Source organism: Coturnix japonica, chromosome 12 (assembly GCF_001577835.2).
Source record: "Coturnix japonica isolate 7356 chromosome 12, Coturnix japonica 2.1, whole genome shotgun sequence".
NCBI classification, from domain to species: domain Eukaryota; kingdom Metazoa; phylum Chordata; class Aves; order Galliformes; family Phasianidae; genus Coturnix; species Coturnix japonica.
Window position 1 is genome coordinate 2,080,805 of NC_029527.1, and position 20,791 is coordinate 2,101,595.

A 20,791-nucleotide genomic window follows, 5' to 3' on the forward strand; every position below is an offset into this window, starting at 1 on the left:
AGTGTTTATTAGCTGCTGTGCTGAAACCTCATTGTATTTCTGTTTACGTATCAGAGATAACAGAAACTGGGGTATAAAGTGCGGAGAAAATATCTCTTGAAATTACACCTTCTAGTTATTGATTTCAATCATAGCAGGTCCAGTAATTGTGCTCTTAAAGGGAGTTGGTTTGGGAAGTATGAAAAAAGCTCTCACCTTACATGCCACTGTTTGAATACAGCCGATACTCCACTACAGCCAATAAAAACGTGATATCTGTGAACTCGAGGCATTTTATCTGTTCAGGTATTTCACAGCTGTGTCGGGAATCATCACGTTTATCAGTAAGCACACAAATGTAACTGCTGTGCAGTCCTGCTGTGCCATCTCCTGATATTGCTCCACAGTTTGCTGTGCAGGGGTACGAGCTGAAACATGACGTGCGATGGGCTTACGTCAGTTTGTCATCGATGTTCCACAGACCTTGTGCTCAGTGAGCTCCACGTCTTCACTGAGAAGGTCTCAAGGACTTGTGCAGTGTGGCATTACTGAGCAATAGCAGTCCGGCTAACAGCCAGGTAAACGGGGGCACTCCCTTTCCCGTTTAAAGATGGTTGTACAGGGCTCGCGCCTGAAGTCATCCCCTCCTTTAACCATTAACAGGTCCAAGGGCTGCACACAGATGAGGCTGTGCATGTGGTATGGAGAACCCAAGGGCAAGTGTGTTGCAAGAGAGTGTTTGGTCACAGCTGACAGTATAACAGGAACACAAAGTAGCTGCTGTGAGAAGTGGTGCTCTATTGCAAAAGCAGCAAAACTGCTACTGATGTGACTTCAGGCTGCAAACTCTGCTTGGGTGGTTGGCTTTCCCCGCTGCCTGTAAAGAGCATTTGTTTCCCAGCTGCTGGTGTGTCACTTAATACAAGGCAAGACTAAAAGCTCCTTATCCCTTCATCTCTCCTTCCTCGCCTGCAGGATTAAATGCTGTAAGAACAGACTTTAGGGAGGTGCTTAGCTGGGATCGGTCCTTTTCCATTCCGATTTAATACCGTACCAAAGGGTTTCACCTCATTGCTCTGCTTTAAGGACATCCTGCAGTTCTTGAGTACATCTCTTTTTCCATCCCAAGAATTCACCACAATGTGCCCAATCTAATTTGCCCCCCTATCTGTTCAGTGAGCATTCAGGATTCCTATCCACAGAATCCATGGTATTTAGTGATCTCACTTATGTATAAAAATACTCCATCTCAACAACTTGTTGGTGTTTTACCTTTTATACTGAGAAGTTATTTATGCTCTGAATCTTCTTTTCCTCCAAGCAGCTTCAAGATCACGATGAGGTGTGAGTTACATAAGCATACTCCATTTCTGATGGCTTGAGAGCAGCAGAAAACTGTTGGGCGACCTTAACTGAACATAATGGCAGCTTTTGAAAACTAAGGACGGTGTGTCAGCTTAAGAAAAGAAGAATTACTGTGATTGTATCACGACTTTGTTTTGGTCTTATCGTGTCCATTCAATATTCTTGGCCTCGTTGTGTGGAATGTTTGATTTTTAAATGTGATTTCTCCAGGCAGATACTTCTAAAGCCAGGAAAGGATCTTCTGTGTCTTCTTTATTCTTTTTCATCACAAAACCCTTTATTTTATTTATTTATTTATTTATTTTTTACAGAAGCCTTATGGGCATGAGGTGATGGGTGACAGGCTGGGAAGAAATGTTATATTAGCCGCTGTATTGTTTGTCTTCATGTAAAAAAATCTATTTTCTCCCACTTGCTCATCTGTTTGACCAGCATTTCATGGCAATATCCTATTAGCTTATAGGAAATTCACACAATCTGTTTATCTTGTAGCGAAGTGCCTTTCATTAGGCACTTTATCTTGCACAGAGGCTATCGGCACAGCCAAGTGCAGCATAGCATTGATTTAAAGGCTGTAGATACACGTAGTTGTGTTTGTCCACTCTTGTTTTTTATCCCCAGCAGCGCTGGGTCCCCAGAGCAGGATCAGTGACACAGAGCTCAATGTAACCACCTCAGTGCAGCTCTAGGGGCCAGACAAATGGAGATGCATCATAGCCCTGTGCTGCTCTCCTTTGGCCTTCAGATTGTGTGGGGATCTAATGGGAACATGGGGCTGGAGCTGTGATTACCCTGTGCATTCCTGAGGTGGTTCAAAGCAGCTATTTACAGACTGAATTACCACAGAACTGGTGATTATCCACTGAGATGGACCCATTTTCAGAACAGCCCTATGGTATGGTAAGGCAGTAACTCCACACTGGGGATCGGGAGAGCATTGTGATCCTGATGACTGACTGTACCACGTTTGTTAAAGGCTCAGGAATTAATTCACACTTCTTACCTTCGCTCTGATGAATGGAAGGCAGCCGGGAGAGCCCCATTCAAAGATGGCGGCCGGGGAGCGCTGCCCCGCACAAAGATGGCGGCGGGCGGAGCGAGCGCGGCGGGTTCGGCCCCTGTTGGAGGGCGGGACTTCCTGGGGCGGGCAGGCGGCGCCGGGCCGCGATGGTGGCGGCGTGAGCACGGCGGGCCGACGGCAGGCACCGTCCCCGAGGGGATCGGCGGGAGCCGGGGCCGGGTATGGAAGTGGAGAAGATGGACGAGAACGAATGGAAGTACCACGGGGAAGGCAACCAGAGCCTCGTCGTCTCGCACTGCCAGGTGAGGCGGGTAATGGCCGGCGCCGCGCTGCCGCCCCTCCCCCAGCCGGGCCCCGCGTGAGGGGGCGTCGCCTCAGGGATGGGGATGGGGGGGGGGGCGGAGAGCGGCTCCTCTCCGGTATCTGCCTGGAGCAGAACCGTGCCCTTGTATAAGAACTAATTGTAGTGTACAAGGGATGGCTGAGCGCTGAGGGATCGTTACCGGTGTCTTGTCTGCGCCCTGAGCGCGCGGTACGTGTGAGAAAGTGCTGGAACCTGGCTGCCCTTCCCGGGCTCCTCGTTCCGTCCATCCTCACGTCAAATGGCATTAAACGCTCATTCAGCCCGGCAGTGCTCGGTATTTTGGTTCCTGTCTAAACGTTGGCTGTGGAAAAAGCAGCTTAAAAACACAGCGAACAATAAGAGCCGGCGGTGCGTGGCTTTGACCCAGCACTGCTCAGGGTGAGCCCATCCAACTGCAGCACCTGAGCTTTGTTTGGACACTTTGTGCCTCTCACAGACACAACCTGCTTTTATCGAGGTCTTATCAGCTGGTGTCATTAAGGCAATGATGTTGTTTTACTCTTCTTGCTCGTGACTTTTAAAGGCAGGTGTGGGGAGCAGGGTTGGCTGTGGAGGGGTGGTGAGGCTGGGAGCTGAGATGGAGAGCAGGGTAAAAGTGTTTGTGTTCTTGTCGTTTCTGTGTTCTCCCTTCTCGTGCACAGTTGTATTGTGGAATGTGGGATATAAAGCAGACCCTGCCTGTCTGGATCTGAACCTCCAAGTTCTGGAACAACAACAGGAGCAAATTCAAACATCCCCCCATCCTTCTGGAGAAGAGGGCTCAAGCTTTGCCCTTTGTGAATACTGATCCAAGGAGCTTTGCTTCAGCTTTGATGCTGTGGCTGCCTGACTGTTTGAGGTGCTCAGGGCAGGTTGGATGGGGCCCCGACAGCCTGAGCTGGTGCCTCATATAGTGGTGACAACCCTGCTTACAGCAGGGGAGCTGGGACTGGGGAAAGTCTATCAAGTCCCTCCCAGCCCAACCACTGTGTGATTCTATGAGCTCCTGCCCTCTGGACCGTTCTTTGAAGCCCTCAGTGTTCAGGTTGGGGGGGAAGGCAGCCTGGATGCACGCTCTCATTGCAGGTTGCATGGAGTGCAGGTGAAGGCTAAGAATGAGGCGTGCTCCAGTTCATTCTGCTCTGCTGTCTTTAAGCCTTTGTTTGTTTATAGGGCTTCTCCCATTTGCTGCGTCTTTAAGACGTGAATGTAACGCGCTGTTAATCCAAGGTTACTGCAGTGCCAAAATTAAAATGATCATGGCAGAGTCACACGGCCAACAAACAGCTCTGCCATGAGGGGCTGATAAGTCCCAGCTTCAAGCAAGCAGCGAATGGCTTTTTGCAATGCTTTTGGATAGTGGCATATAGATTAAGTCTGACTCTCAGCCCCACTGGTGCTCTGTGAAATGTTTCTATTAGAAAGTGGACCATTCTTCTACATCATTGATTTCAGTGGGAAGCAGTTGGCAACTCTGCTGGTTTCTGAAGGCAGTGCTTGATACATTCAGATGGATCTCCCTGACATGCACAGAAACTGAAAGTTTATTCATTCAGTATCTGTATGATGTCCATGTGTTGCAGTTTTGAGTATTTGATTGAATCATAGTATCCTCTTCAAAGAACTTCTCTTGCCGCACTTCCCCATACAGGGGACCCTCTGGTTACTTCTTGCAGCTGCCGTCCAAGGGACATGTGAAGTGCTGTGCTACAGATCCAGCTCCACAAAACCAAACTGGCCAAACAAAAAGACACTGTTACATGAGAAAGGATGCTCCTTGTTCTCTGTGTTTTATGGGAGCGTTGTTCCTTCTGCATCAGACTTGGCTTCTGGTTTAAAGAGGTGGCTGCATTGTTCCTTCCTTTCCCTGTTCTACCCTTGAGCAGTGGAGAGGGACCTGAGGAGCTGCCACCAAAGTTACCGTCCCATGAGCTGTTTGTTTGCTCTTTCTGACGTGGTGTTTCAGAAGTGAGCTTTTAATCCTCTTTGTAGTCCTCCACTGCCGTCAGTTGTTTGCTCTCACAGGACACTAACTCTCCATTTCAGAAAGACTTCAGGAAATTGTTGTTTCTTGAGTAGCATAAGCAACTCTAGAAATAATGGCTTGTAATTCCTTTGAGTGTTGAAACACTGCTTGGAAGCCCCTTTGTGAAGTAAAACCTGTATGTTCCTCCTGTGCCCCACTGTAATTTTATGGCAATCTAATGCTTCCTTTTAAATGAAGTTTGTGTTTCAGGGTGACTACACGGAGCTGCTACAGGAGAAGGATTTTTCCCAGTGTGTTTTTGATTCAGTAGGATAGTCCAGAGGAACCTTGATGTGCGTTTACAAATTGCTGTGGTGTGTATCTTCAGGTTATTGTTAATACCCATCTCCTTCTGGTCTCGGAGTGCTCGCAGCTCTAACAGCCCTGTGCTTTGGTTTGTACATGAGCTAATCTGCACAGCATATGTGAGCTTACTAGATTGACAGAGGAGATGGCAGATGGAGAAGGTAAACGAAGCAGAGATGAGGAGGCAGAGGAAGGCAGTCAGACCTGCAGGAGATTCTTATAGTTGGTGACTGTCAAAGGTGAATGATATCTGGCCTTCAAGGTATGTGGATAAGAATGAAGTATTGATATTGCACTGCTCTCAGTGTCACAGATGTCCTTCCCACCCCCTGCTCAGCTTCACAGCTACCCTGCACTTAGGTGCCAGTCTTTGGTGTCCCTCACATTGCAGCTACCTCTGCTAGCAGCTGCATTACGATGCCTGCACAGCGTGTGCAGGAAAACCCTTCCTGCATACAGGAGATTGATTTGGTTTTGCTCCCCATAAAACAAGATTTATTCTGTGTCTGAGGCAGTGCTTTGCGTCAGAGGCTGCGTAGCTGTTCCTAGAGCTGCTTCTTGAGTATCAAGTAGTCTTTGTGATTTGTGGTCGTTGGTTGGTTTGTGTTAAAGGATAATGGAAAGCCATCGTACTGGAATATTTTGTTGCAGTGAAGTTACTTGGAGAGAGCCATTAACAAGACTGTGTGTTCAGACTCAGGGGTTTGGCTGAAAGAGTGAGAAGTTTATGGGCAGAATCAGCAGCTGGCTGCAGCTTTCCTGTTTGTACCTCTGGCAAAGAGAGAAGAGATGCTGATCGTTAATAGGCATCTCATTGAGCGAATCACCAAAGCTATGGGATACAGCACAGGGAGGAGTTTTGCATCTGGCTCTGTCAGATTTTCTGAGGAAAGCAGAACTTTGATGTCAGTGAGTTGGAACAAGATCCCAGTGTGAAATCCCAGCAGTAAAACAGGTTGATGACTAAACATGATAGACTGCTTTGATTTCAGCTTCCTAGTTGTAATTACTTTTATCTTATTTATTGTGAGTAGAGGAGCTTCTGTTGCAGTCTGCTGAATCAAGCAGCTCTGTGAGATCCAGCTGGAGAACCACGATGTGATCAAGGTGTGGCACCAGTTGGAGAAGACAGGAAGGGATGCACGCCTTGCTGTAAACAGCAATTAGGTTGTCGGGAATAGGAGGCAATGACTGGCTTGATTGGAATTCAGGATCTCTTGTACAACTGTAGCCTCTATCAAACCATACAGAAGGTGATACCAGGCAGGAGAAGTCAATGAAGACAGAAGGAAGAACATGATGTCTGCTCTGTTTGCTGCTTCAGCTCTGTCCTCCCCTCCAGCCTCTCTGCAGTGTTTTCTTGTGGGCCCTGTGCTGCAGGCAGCGCGTATCATGGCTGGTTTGTTTCCAAATAATGCCTTGAAATACTGAATGGTCAAACCAAGTGCTATGCCAGAGGTTCTGTGTTCGTATAAAGAAATCATGGGATTGTTCTTAAACAGCTCCCGTGCCAAATAGAACAGTATTGTTCAGTTTCTAAATGCTTCCTTGCACTTTGTGTAAGCAGTTGCTAAACTTCCTCCATACTGGCAGGAAACGGAGCTTTCCTCACTTTGTTCTGCGTGAGCTTATCCACGTTCTTACACAGAACGAAACTGAGTTGGGAAATGTAACGTTTAGTACAGTGTTACCACGTGTTCTGCATTCCAAAGGCAGGGAATTTCCCAGTGTTGAGTTGGCCTTCATCTCCCATGACTCGCATTGCCCGGCCTGTTGGGTGCAGGAGCTTGGTCTTATGAGGATGAACTGCTCTGACCCTGCTAAGGAGTAGTGACGAGCTCCTAAGAAACCTGTTCTCTTCTACATTTGGCCATTCATTTGCTTGCAGAAAAGCACATTGGCTTTGATGTTCAGTGTGTAAATATAAATCTAAAGCGTTGAAGATAACAGACAAAAAGCCTCACGGCAACAGCCACCCACTGTGTTTCCAGGAATCGGTCGAGTGAATCAGCCGTGCAGGAGCATAAGAAGCACAGAGTGGTGTTTGCAGTGCTCACAATTCTCACCCAGCTTCTGGTGTCTCCTGGACCGACCTCAGCACTGCCCTGCTGTGTTCGTGTGACCTTGCTGTAAGGGATGGGTCTAGAGGGCAACTTCTGACAGTTCACCCAACAAAGAGATGATGATGATGATGATGATTTTTGTGGGTCTGGATCAGTTACTCAGGTGGCTCCCAGCCTTATTGAGGGGCAGTGCAGGATGAAGTTGATGGTGACTGGTTAAAATGGATCTGTGACATCTACACCCAGTACTTCTTGCCCTAATGTGCATCTTCACAGAAGGTTTCTTAATGAACAGGTGCTGTGTTGTTACAGAAGCTGAGATTTCCCTGAGCATTGGCTGGAGGAAGTTCCTTGGCTGGGAAGTGATGAATAAAGCAGTGCCTACAGCACCCTTGAAATACTCCGGGATCAAGTGACTGAATTGATTAAGAAGTGAAGATCAGATCTCTCCGTCACTGATCCGCTTGTTCATTAATATTTAAAGCAGGAGACCAAACCGGGTGATCCTGTTGAGCCATCGCACTGTGTGCACCAAGTGCTTGCTGCTGCTGAGCTGAGCTGTCAGTGTGGATCAGAAGGGAGGAAAGCCGTGCAGCAGCCCTGTGGGCACAGCAGCAGGTCCAGCTGATGGGCAGCGGTCTCAGTCATCATCTCTGTTGGTGTGACAGCAGTTGAACTGCTTAGATCTTGCAGCATGACATCGATCAGAATGCAGGATAGCTTCACCTGAGAGTGTTTTCCGATCTGGTCATTTGCTGGGGAAGAAGCTTAGATTCTAGAAACCCAAAGTGTAACTTGGACTTTCAGTCTGCATGACTGTTGCTGGGTGATGTGTGTTACTACACCGCCCTTGTTGGTGTGTGGAAAGGTGCAAACGGAGCACTGAGAGGCCGAGCAGTAACTCAGAAAACAGCTGTCACTCTTTACCTACTGTGGTGCCCAACTGGTTTTATCCACATCTTGTTTGAACAGGCATCAGTGCATCCCTGCAGGTAAATACTGGCAGGGCAGATAGTGATGCTGCCTCACCCGAGGTGCAGCTCTGTGTGACCGAGCCTGGGAGGGTCTCAGCCTCCTTAAACTATGTGAAAATTTGCTTTTCGTACAAAAAGTGGCAGTATTTATTCAGTACAAATTCACCAAGACTTTGCTGAAGGAAAGATGCTTTAGGTGACTTGTCTAGTGGGATCTGCTTAAGGAAAAAGGCACTTAATAGATCTCTGGAAGATTTTCATCTGGACCCTTACAAATAAAAGCTGAGGGATCTGAGGAAGGGATTTTAATTGCTGTTACAAAATTTGATGTACAGGTGGCAATTGTGCTGTTGAGATGAAATTTGAGCTTGTGGTGTGCATAAATACTAATGAAATCTTATTGTTTCCCATCTCTCTTCAGCGCTGTGTGGTGCTGCGGTTTCTGAAGTTCCCTCCCAACCAGAACAAGGTAAGATTCAGGGAGTGCTGCTGCTGAAAGCCCACAGGTGAGCTGAGGAAAACCTGTTGGAGGAGAAATAGGAAACCCACAGAACTGTGACCGATAGGAGCAATAATAAGGGTTGCTTTGAAACGTCCCTGTGCCCTGGGAGCTTTGGAAGCAGGGGGAAATCTGAGATGATGTGACGTGTATCAGGGGATGTGACTGCTCTGCCACAGCCTTTGTGTGGGGCAGGCTGGAAGGCTGCAGTGCACAGAGGAGAGGTTGGGATTTCTGTGAGGAGAGCTGTGGTGGTGGAGGAAGCATTAGCGTTACATATCGACATATGTGAGTGCAGTGATGCTGAGGAGAAGATGCAGGTTTCAGTGTTATTAGGTGGGACAGAAGAGGAGCAGCACAGGGCTGGATTGTCGTACAGGTCTGCTGCTGCCTGCAGGGATGGTAGCTGAAAAGCCACTGTACTCTGGACAAAGATAGGAAATACTGAAAGAAAGGCCTCTGCTGAGGACTTCCCTGTCTCATCTGCTGCAAACAGAACGTGGCAGGAGGCAGCCGGCCATTTTCTAGGGCTGTGGCAAGACATTTCTTTGCTTGAGAAGGAACTGAAGAAACTTATCTTAGATTTGCTTTAAAAGGAATAAAAGCCAATCGGGAGACAAAGGTGGTGGGTAGGAATGAAGTGTCAGCGCTGTGTTCTCGTGGTAAGAAAAGGAAAGCAAAGGAGGCAGAGGGTTCAATTTGTGCCATTTGCTGAAGCTGGTGAGTGCTGTTTAGGGCAGAGGAGCCGAGAGACTGAGAGTGGCTTCAGTTCTGTGCTCTGTCCCTCTGCAGGAGAAGTATAAAAGTCATATGGCTGTATTGAGAGAGAGGGGTTGTTTTAGGGGGAAAAAGTAAAAGGAAGCAAGCAAAGTCAGTGTATAGGGAGAATTCTGTTTTTGCATTAAATCAGAAGGATAAATGCAGAGTTTCCAGTTTAACAAGGGACAAAGAGAAGTTATTTTCTAGTAAGAGATGTACTGAAATGTAGATGTGCATCTCACTCTTCTGCTTCCCTTCTCTGGGAGAAGTGCTTTCAAAAGAGCACTTTGCGTTTCTACTGCTTGTCTGTGGGTCAGGGCTGAGGGATGTCAGTGGTGAAACAAGGCGATGTTATCGCAAACCGTGATGTTAATTTCACACTTAGCTGCTTTAACAAAAAGTCCTGATAATAAATAACGTGACTGTGGGTTACGTTCCAGTCAGAACTTGTGGAACAGAAATAACAATAAAATGAATGAAAATGATTAACCAAAAAAGATGGTTGCTGGTGCTGCGTATGTCAGCAAAGCAGGTGGGAGCAGCCTGTGAGCACCAGTGAGCTTCCCCTTAATGCAGGAGGTGCTCATTCAGTTTGGAAAATGAGTCCTGCTAAAGGGAGCGTGATAAACTTGGTGCGTTAACTCAGCAGACCTGGGTTTCAGTAATAAAATAATCTTTCTTAATTATGCATTTTATATACGTTTGTTAGTGCTGCCTGCTGGGAAAAAGAAATCTACCTATTGTAATGGTATTATGGAATAGAAACTCCAGGTGCAGTGTTTGTAGCACAGACTCTCCTGCATGTCAGTGTTGGTGCATCTCGTTTGACATACAGCTCTGGGAGCTGCTGCAGAACAACAACAGCTTGAGCAACCCCCACTAACACTTTTTTTCCTTATTATTTCTGTCCTTTTTTCCTCAGAAACTTAAAATGAAAAATCATCTTTTCTGTTTCCATGATCACCTCAAACTTCTGCAAGGAAACAGCAGTTGTGTGTTCATTTAATTCCAGCACTTAGTGACCATTGCTTTGCTAGATGAACAACTAGTCTATGTATGTACTGAGCAGTGGTGACCGTCATTCCATAACTTAATTAATGCATTTCTTTCTTCCAGACATCAGAGGAAATCCTGCACCATCTGCAAAATATCGTAGACTTTGGAAAACATGTTATGAAGCAGTTCTTTGGGGAGAATTACGTTCACCATGGGGTAAGCATTTCCTTCTTCAAATAAATGCCTGTTGCATTGTAAACTTCCAAGTCTTAGGGTTCCATTCAGCACCCTGAGAATGGAACACCCACTGACCTTTGGTATTCTGTTTTAGGATTCCCAAACTGGGCTGTAATCTTTGTGCTGAAATATAGATATTTACCTTTTTTCTTTCTTTCTTAATTAGGAAATTATCCAACTGCCTTTAGACTTCGTAAGACAGCTCTGTTTAAAGATTCAGCCAGAGAGGCCAGGTAAGTATTGATGACAGTGTTGAAAAGGGGGCCTTTCAAGCTATGACACGTCGTGCCTTACTAGGAAGTTTAAGAAAGTATCGTGCCTTAGAACATGGCTCTTGAAGTACTGCTCGTGCTGTGAGGTTTTGAAGAAACAGAAAACGTGCATTGCTTGTGGGGAGGGCAAACTTAAGCAAGCGCGTAATTGACTAAATCCTGCTAAACTGTGTCCAGCCTTTCTAAGCTTTTTGCTCTCTTTTCTTTCTTCCCCCAACTGGAGAACAACACAACTGTGGAGTAAAATAAATATCTGCACATTGAATTTTCTTGTGTTTTTTTTTCTTTCTTCCCCTCTCTGCAGAGTCTCGCTGTGATAAAGATATGGACACACTTAGTGGTTATGCAATGTGCCTTCCTAACCTTACCAGGCTGCAGACCTATCGCTTTGTGGAACCTCGGCCAATCCTCTGCATAGAGATTAAGGTATCAAATAGGAGAAAACTCTTCTGTTTTCTCTCCCTTTGCATTCTTTAAGCTTGTGCTGAACAGAGTGGTTTCAAAGAAGTGCAGCAGTGGGATACGGCAGAGATCAGACCCATGGGATGAAGTATCTCTTCTCCCTCTCAAATCACCCATATTTAAAGCTTAGAAAATTCCCAGATATTAGTAGGTAACGTTTGCAGGCAACAGCAATTTTGTGTCTCCTTAATTCTTAAATGAGGACTTGAAAAGAATCAGGAATAGCATACAGTGACACATAACAAAGCTCTTAAGGGTTGGATGTTGACTGATAGATTTTTTTCTATGTCCTTGACACGTTGAGTGCCTTTTATAAAAATGAATCCATTTGTATTTGTGATCTCTTTTTTGTTTTCCTTTTAGCCAAAGTGTGGCTTCATTCCTTTCTCCAGCCATGTTTCACAGGAGATAAAGCACAAGGTGTGTCGTTACTGTATGCATCAGCATCTCAAGGTAATTTCTTGTGGTTGTCATCCTGCTTTCCTTTGACCATACCACGTTGCTTATTCACCGTTGCAGTCTTGCTTTCATGCTGAATCTTGCATATTGTTGCTTAAGTCTCTGATATGACTAAAGATAGTGGGTGGATGTGCATCTGAGTTGCTGGGTTTGAATCTGTTTAGTGAGAGATGGAAGAAGTTCTGTGGGAAGCTGGAAGCAAACTGTCTCTGAGGGCTATTAAAGCTGTTGATGAGGTAAACTCCTGTGTCAAATCTCCTTTCCAACACAACTCAGAACATACATGGTAACATTCCATAACTTAAAATGGCATGTAACACACATGGAACTTATTTGACCAATGGCCTTTGTATGTCTGAATACGTGTATGTATAACGGTGCCTTATTGAAATGTAACGTGAACTTTCTTCCTGCTTTCCATTTGTGAATGCACTTTGAGTGATTTGAGCTCTATATGAAGACAAAGACCTTTAGCAGTCATGACTTGTAACTCTGTAGGGGTTTAAATGTGATGGCACCTCTGAGGACAGCAAATTCATGCCACATGCCTGACTTAAAATCACTGACAACGGTTACTCCCAAAGGTGATTTACAGGGCGGTGTTGGTTTTCAACAGGTAGCGAATGGAAAGTGGAAGCGACCAAGTAAATATTGCCCAGTGGATCTCTTCTCAGGGTAAGGACGTGTGTGACTTGATTGTGCTTTTGTCAGGAAAACCTCTTGTAGATTTATTTCTCAGGTTACTTTTACTTTCCCTGTAGTATTAAGGATAATTAACGCCTGCTTGCCTGACTCATACAGTAAATATCTGTGGTGCTGGACACCTCTTCACACCTCTTCCAGGAATCAGAGTTGCTTATTAATGTACCGATATCTTCTGCTACATAACATGAAATCTCAGAAGTGTTTCCATTTACTCAGATCTGACGCTGTAATTTCCAGCAGTCGCTTTGTGGTGAATTTAGGATGAGTAAAGGTGGTGGTAAAACATTCTTGGATTTGTTTTTTCCTCCTAGAAATAAACAAAGAATGCACTTTGCTTTGAAGAGCTTATTGCAGGAGGCACAGAACAACTTGAAAATATTTAAGGTAACCAGTCCCATTTGTCTGCTGGATTGACTGTGGGTCTTTTTAAATGTTTAATGTTTTATGCCTTGGCTTTTAAACAAATTGATTTCAGCACTTGGACAGTCGAGATCCTGCTTCAATCTGCCTAATTGGCACCGTCAGTGTTGGACTGTGAAGTGGAAGAAAATGGGAAAATGGAAAAATTCTTAGTTAGATTTCAAGTTAGGGCAGGTAAGTAATAATTTCCCAGACCTAATTAGTGAATGAATCAGCAAGAAGCGACTAATAGAGAAAGGCTTTCACATGATTTAGAACTGTGTTCTTCAAGAGGAAGAAAATAAGAGAACTTTGCATGTTGCTACAAATATTTTTGGAATAATATAACAGCATTACAACATTAAGACCAATGTGCAACACACCTCACTGGGAAAGCAGACAGTCGTTTTTTTTCTATGTGGAAGCGAAGTAGGAAAGTATAAGGCAGGAACTGATGGATTCTGCAGATTTTCAGATTAATTCTAAATAATTAAAATTATTTTCAGTTCATTCCATTATTAAATCAATTACTTCAATTACTTGAACTTGTGCTCATTGTCCCAGTGGTTCTATCAGAGCACAGGATGCTGTCGTGCTTTTTCTGTCCCATTTTATTACAGCCTGCCATTTTCCAGTGTGGCTTTAATGGGAGTTTGTTTGATGTGGCACTTTTTCACTTTGACATTATTCAGAAAGGACAGATAGGGAAATTAGCTGGGGATCACGTTTGTTGTTTGGATTACTTACAGTGGATTCAGTGCAGTGAGTTAAATGGGGGCCTTTTTTTGGTCCTAATTCAAAGGTCATTACCTGGGATATCTGATTAAACAAGCAGGGTAAATTTGTACGAGATTGGGAACGTGTGTATTTGTATACAGACTGTTAAATGAACTCACTTTTTTCTGCACCACGTGTCATTTTAAACTATTAAATCTTGTACTCTGGTTAACTGTGTACAAGTAACTGGATTTCATGGTTTATCTTTTCATCTATCTTTCTCTTTTGCAGAATGGGGAACTAATTTATGGCTGTAAGGATGACCAGGAGTGCTCCTCGGACTGGAATGAACTCGCTCGTCACTTAAAACCTTTCTTTTTTCCTTCAAATGGGTTGGTCAGTGGACCACACTGTACAAGGACAATTGTTAAAGAACTAATCCATGTTATAACTCTGACGCTACTAAGTAGTACTGATGCCTGCAGGGCAGGTGATATGAAGACAGTTCCCGTCTCACAAGGAAGAAGCTACTGTGAAGCAAGTGCTTTTAATAAGGAGCTGGTAAGAAATGGTAAGAAATAATTTCTCTGTTCCCAATCGACTGTTATCACATAGTGATGTGGATCTTTGCTTCTCATTTGATCTTTACTGGTGTGAGAACTGAAACAGTAGAACAGTAGAACAACAACCAAGTTCTGAGCTGCAGTGCTGTTAGGTTGTTGTTTTTAGTATGACCTTGTATTGAGCACTTCTACCACCTCTTATCTGCTGCTTGGGATAAAAATCAGTTCTGAAGGCAGCAGAGGATGAATTAAAGAAAACACCAGCTTGAGCTGACAACAGTAACAGATTATTTGAAAGGACTGGGGCATTTCTATGCTGTGTGTGATGAAGTCTGGTTGCTTTTGTTGGTTGGTTACATAACATTCAGTTCTTGCCTTCCCCTACCCTTTCTGACAGCCCTACCCAGCCAGGCTATAGTTTGTTTTATTTCCTACTCCACTCCCAGTAAAGAGGTGTGAATAGTGGAGGCGGTGGGAAATTGAAGTGTTGTTTTTTTTAATTCCTTTGATTGATCTGAAGCATATTTGGATTTGCTTTGTGAACAAGCATTCGCCATAACAAAGTGAAGCAAAACAAAGACATTCATGGCTGCCTTTTCTTCCAGGTAAACACAAATTGGAAAGCTCTGGTTTACCGAGGGGTTGCCTTCTTTATAAAACTCTTCAGGCTCAGATGCTTGACATGCTGGATATTGAAGGACTCTACCCTTTGTACAACAGAGTTGAGCAGTACTTAGAGGAATTTCCTGAAGAGAGGTAAGACTTGATGACTTTTCAGTTCTGATCAAGTAGCTTTGCAGACAAGACTGGTTCTGTGTAGACACGGCTACTGTTAACTTTTACTGCTGTGTACAGCCTTCCTTAATAGATGTTCAGAATACACAATGCTAACTTGAAATCCAAAATAGAAGAGATTAATTACTTCAAGGTTTGATGTTACTTCATTAGACGTGAAGCTCACAGTGGAGTATGAAAGAAAATACCGTTCCTTTGAGGAAAAATACAGTAGAATGGATGGTAGCTTTCCCTGCCTTCAGAAGCTGCAGAACAATGTCTGCAGGAATAATGGCAGTTTTACAGTCATTCTCAAGTCTATATTAGTCTACCTCCTACCCACACTTCAAAACCCTTAATTTCATATTCAGCTGCAATCCAAACTGCCTGCAGGTTCTTACAGAACAAATGAATGGATAATGGCTTATTATCTGTCCATCTGCTCTTGACCAGCCTGCCCTTTGTATGTAGGTTGCTCTGAAAGTAATGCCTGCATTTATTCCCCTGGAAACTACAGCAAAGAGAATGTGTGCAGGGATGTTATCTAACAGAACAAACTCTCAGCTACAAGGCACTTTTTCAGCATAGTTACCACCATTAGCTGTGTGTTTTTTTCAGTGGCGATCAACAGCCCGCATGCCGTGCTAGTGAAAACATGCACCTGTGGAGGTCACCCTCTGTTGCTGTCTCCACAGTTGTAACACACCACCCACTGCTTCTTTGTGCTCGCATCCACTGCTTGGTTTCCATAAACGTTCAGAAGGTGTCAGTGAATGACAGTGGGGGCCTTTTTTCCACATGGAGGATTTCAGTGACGCACCTTTACTTCACAGGTGGTTCCACAGCAGATGCTGCTCTGTCAAACCGCCCCTCTGCTGCCATCTGCTGCATGGCAATACAATGTAAAGGTATATTAGTGAGAAAATTTAACTTTTATTGTCATCCCACCAACAGAATCAGATAGGAGGCATTACTTTTGGAGCAATTCAAGAAGCTGCATTTCCATTCATTCTGAAATAAAGCTTTTTAGACTTAATTAGATGCTTCCTGCATCGAGTAACTGCCTGTACTTCTGCCCGTGCTCACCAGAGGGCACTCTGGCTTCACTTGCAAGACATGGCAGCTTGAGCTCCTTCAGCTCTTCTGGCCTCCGTTGTTGCAGCTGAAGCCTTATCTTCTGCAGGGAAATTAATTGGCTTCAGGTTCTGGTTAAATCACATCCACTGTGTGGTTTACCCGGATATCTATACGTTAGGCGAGTTACTTTAAAATGCATTTCATCTGTGTGATGTTTTTATGCTGCAAACCCCATTTTTAGGGGTTCAGATTTTCAGGGGTTCAGCTGTTTAACGTGGGAAGGACCATCGGGGCTGTTGAGCAAAGATCTCATTGGCCATCAGTGAATCATTTTGGCTGTTGGTAAATCTTCTTTTAAAATTTATTTAGAAGTACATTGCAGATAGATGGACCTTACAACGAAGCCTTTTATGAGAAGCTGCTTGATCTTTCAACAGAAGACGACGGGACAATAGCGTTTGCATTAACAAAGGTACTTTTCCTGTGTGTGCTGTTAATTAGTCTGACAATTGTAATAAACCCCCACCTGAAATCAACGGATGGTGGTAGCATCACGGCTGTCATTTTAGAAGTAAATGATGACTTTGGCAGCATGCAAGGTTGTATATTTATATAGCAGATGTACCTAAAACCAAATATTTTTTAGCATCTATTCTTAGGGGGCAGAGGGAGTAGAGCTACTTATTTCCTTCCTAGGCTGAGGAGGCATTGATATGACCAGGTGCTTCTTTGGCCTTCAAGGACAGAATCTGCAGGAAATAAATGTGATTTGTACATAGGTTGCTGTAATACCACTTGCTTTTCTGCTAAAACCTGCTATAGAGATAGTTTTTAGCTCTTAAAATGATGGCTTACTAAAATACTGCGTATACTTACTAATGCCTTTCATAAGGAGCAGTGTGCTTGATATCTAGACAAATACAAACCCTAATGGCAAACTGAAGGTATTTCTTTATTGTGTAGGTGCAACAGTACAGAATAGCGATGACTGCTAAAGACTGCTCCATCATGATTGCCCTTTCACCTTGTCTACAAGATGAGTGGTAAGAACAACTGAATTCTTGCTACTGAACTTACTACTAAATTCTCTATCCTTCACTACACCTGGACACCAGTTCTGATTCTAAATTGTATTACCTTGAACTTAAGTGGGAGCTGCAGTAATTGCTGCTGCTAGGTAGTAAGGGTTTTGCTTTGTATGCAATAACCCTTAAAGATGGATTATATTTACTAACTGTAAAGACAGCAATTGTGAGTAATGTTTTAATTTAAGCTGTGTGGAAGCCAAAAGGAAAATGAGTCTAGAAGTGCCAACAGATTTGCCTTAGAATTGTTAAGCTGTAGTTTCTAAATGCTACACTGAATGAAGTTTATTTTCCTTGGAAGGTTTAAAAGAAACATGAGGGTCACTTTTGTGAGGGGACTTGAGATGCATGAATGAAAAATATCAATTTCAGTGACTCAGAAGTGCAACATGGTTTTGTTTTCCAGCTCTGAGCAAAGACCTGCAGTAATAGCATCCAAAACAAGATTCACCTTTTCTGTTTCTGTCCTGGACCTCGATCTTAAACCCTATGAAAGCATTCCTCACCAGTACAAACTTGATGGCAAGATAGTAAACTATTATTTGAAGAACATACAGGCCAAAGATGACCCAGTTATGTCCGGTCTCTTCAAGGAGAACGAAGACTGCACATTAGTTCTCCACAAAGTGTAACTCTTTCCTTAAGGTTACTTTTATTAGAACACATTAGAAAGCGAGAGATCAATGGAATACAATTATGGTGATTTTTTTCTATTGTGTTCAGTGCATTCTTCAGCTGTGAATGTTTTTGCTTTAAGAAATGACTTCTAATTGGTATGCCTTTTAAAAGACATGGAGTAGCACTAGCACATGCATTGGCTATGTAACCTTACTGAATGTACTTAATATGACAGAGCAGATAATGTGCCAAACCTGGGAACTGGAGGACAGATCAATTTAATATGAAAAGTCCACTTGTTTAGAATGGAGAGAGCACAGAAGGTTTCCTGAAGTATTGCACTAACATTGAAAACCTAATTACTAACAAGAGAATCGCCTTGGAGCTTGTGCTTTTGAGCCCCACTCATACCTTCTGTAGGGGAAAGGAATGCTCTAACAGAACCTAATAGAAATCTCCACTGAAAATAGAACTGCAGTGGCTTTCAAATGATCTATGGGATTACCACGTTATTGTGAACACTTAAGTACTAATGCATGAGGTTAAGAAAACCAGACTGCCTCCAGAAATTCTGTGATCACTTTGTGTCTACCTGAAGCTTCTGAAACTGAGTGAAAAGAGTTAAAGGTAAGAATATCTGAACGTTATGTGGTAGCTGAACGCGTCTGACATACTGGTCTTTTATTTTCTACGTTACGTGCTGCTATGGAAGGTGAAGCCACAGCTCGCTCTTTCCTACTATAAACTGAGCGATAGAAATGATGAATTCTACGTTTTCCATATAACTTTAGGTCTTTCAGGTCCTGTCAGATGTTGGCATTATCTCAGACATCCCACGTCCTGCATTGCATGAGCAGCTGCTTTCAAGGCTCATTCTTTTTAAGTGACAGAAAAGAGGTGACAGTATCCACTTTTCTTTTCTGAAGCTTAGGGGGTCGCTTTCTCACGATGCGAAGTTTGTATCACTTACTTCAGCAATTTAATGATGGCTTTACTTTGTAAACATGGGTACATAGAGCTGGAAGCCTGTGCCGTCTGCAAAGATGATCCTGATTTGGAGATTTGAGGATAAACTCCAAACTGGGACAGTGTGATAAAATCCACAGCCGCTTTTCCCACTGACGTGGGAATTACAAGCCCTGAAACGCAGAGAGGTGCTATTGAAGCTACAGTGAGCTGCTGCTATCTGTGATCAATGCCTGCTTACTGGTAATGTTTTTCAAGATAACGTAGGTTGATATTTAAAAAACCACACCCATATTTGCATTGAGATCTCAATGTGATGTTTGGACTGGTCCGTGTTCCCTGAAATTCAAAAGGCAGAATCAAACGATGCTGTAAAGTTGCCTCAACTCAAGGAAGGAAGAGGAACGGCAGAGTGACCACCACACTGACAGCAGTAGGGCTCCATGTTAGCAATCTCTTACGTTCCACTTCCAGGTGACAGAATGCCTTTGTGGAGTAGGGTCATGGGCTGTTCTCACTTCAGTGTGATACTGAGTGCAATGAGCTGGTGGGCAACAACAGTAACAACAGATTCTTCTGTAAGAAAGCCCAGGGGAAAAGAGATCCATTTTTAAAACCAGAGAATCTCCAACTGTTAGACAAGTTGAGGAAGCACAACTGAAAGGTTTTAAAGTTGTTTTTATGCTGTAACTTCAGAGACATTTCATATGCAAACAGAAGTGTATGTGTTGGTAAAACAGTTTCATTTTCATGCCAGAAGAAGCTAAGGATGAAATAAAGATTGCACAAAAGTAGCTAAGCCAGTAACACGTCAGTGGATAAAGTAGCAAGGAATTTTGCCTGTCTACTGGATTTCAAGCTTGAAATGAGGCTGCCTTATATCTACCAAGATATTTCATGGAGCTGCTGTTCATCAGAATGTGAGCTCTGGCATCGCTCTGCTGGAGGTTCTGACACAAACCAAACTGTTCTATCAGTTTTTCCCAATCTTCCAGAACAGTGGGAGACTATTGCAGTGATTAACACGAAGGTATTACACTGTTGCTTTGAAATCAGTAGGTTCAATTATTGGTTTCTTCACCTGTTTTTCCTATTGCTGTATAATACTTGGACATAAGTAACGTACAGAGCAGGAAGTTGCGCTGTTTATGCATGGATACAGAAGCTATGGACTTGAAAAGAAGGCTTCCTAATATACTTGGGAGTCCACATCATTCTCATCCTTGGCCCTTGATTCCAGGAACAACTCACTCTGTCTCAAAATTACACGACTTCCCGTTGCACACGTTGGTTTGAACATGGCTTGTAGTGACAGCTACAGCAGGGCAGGAGCTCCTGAAAAATGCTGACAGCTCACAAGTGACGTAATGGTACATGGAATGGAAGCAGAAGAAGATTACAGAATGTCTGTCTCATCTGTTTGGTTTCTTCAGGGATGAAGGTATGAAATTTGGTGCTTTTATAATGCGTTACCTACTCAAAGTGTGAGAATTTCCCACCGTTCACAGCAAGCAGTGCCCAACTCACCCATTGGCTTCAACAGAATTAGAACGGGCCTTTCTGGTTTAATTTAATGCCATCTCTGCCCAACACCGCTATGGAAAAGAGTCAGCAGTTCATACAGTGACATTAAGCATCGTGATTTTAAAAACCTTCCCATTATTTGCCTACTTCCAGCCTGGTGTAATAAGAAAGCTGTTCTCCCCTTTGCTCTGGGAGCCTCCTGCTGTTCTGTAGTCATTGAAAATCACTGTACTTTTACAGAGCTGTGAAATGAAACCTCCACTTTGTATGGACTTGATTTGGACAGTGCATGATCTTTTAACACTTTCCGGGCATCTAGAAAATGTTACAAAGATAAAACCACTCTGGTACATGAATGATTCAGAAAAGAGAAATTTATAATGAAATCACTCTGTACATGTAACTATTTTATTTGGCATTTTTGTATTTAAATGGCTGTATTTATTTTCATGTCATGACAATTTATATATAACGTGCCATAATTGTACAGATAGCATGTTTTATGAGTATGGTTTCTAAATGGAAAATAACTTAATGTTTATATTCAATAAAATTATAGACTGCGTAACACAATACCTTAATTAAAACTACTTTTGGAATTG

At 43.6% G+C, this 20,791-nt stretch overlaps 2 protein-coding genes across 2 annotated transcripts in view; one reads left to right on the forward strand and one right to left on the reverse strand.

Moving 5' to 3' along the window:
* The first annotated feature begins 2,477 nt into the window (after nt 1-2,477).
* Nucleotides 2,478-20,776, forward strand: IPPK (inositol-pentakisphosphate 2-kinase). The gene is made up of 13 exons (XM_015874670.2): nt 2,478-2,667; nt 8,499-8,546; nt 10,452-10,547; nt 10,735-10,801; nt 11,145-11,266; nt 11,666-11,755; nt 12,378-12,436; nt 12,778-12,850; nt 13,874-14,153; nt 14,751-14,901; nt 16,366-16,468; nt 16,960-17,039; nt 17,488-20,776. The coding sequence occupies exons 1-13, from the start codon at nt 2,587-2,589 to the stop codon at nt 17,711-17,713; spliced, it is 1,476 nt and encodes a 491-aa protein (XP_015730156.1). The 5' UTR covers nt 2,478-2,586; the 3' UTR covers nt 17,714-20,776.
* Nucleotides 10,233-20,791, reverse strand: part of CENPP (centromere protein P) — a 101,081-nt gene continuing 90,522 nt past the window's right edge. Inside the window, exon 10 of the mRNA XM_015874677.2 lies at nt 10,233-12,998. The gene's annotated coding sequence lies outside the window, so the exon portion shown is untranslated. The remainder of the gene's footprint in view (nt 12,999-20,791) is intronic.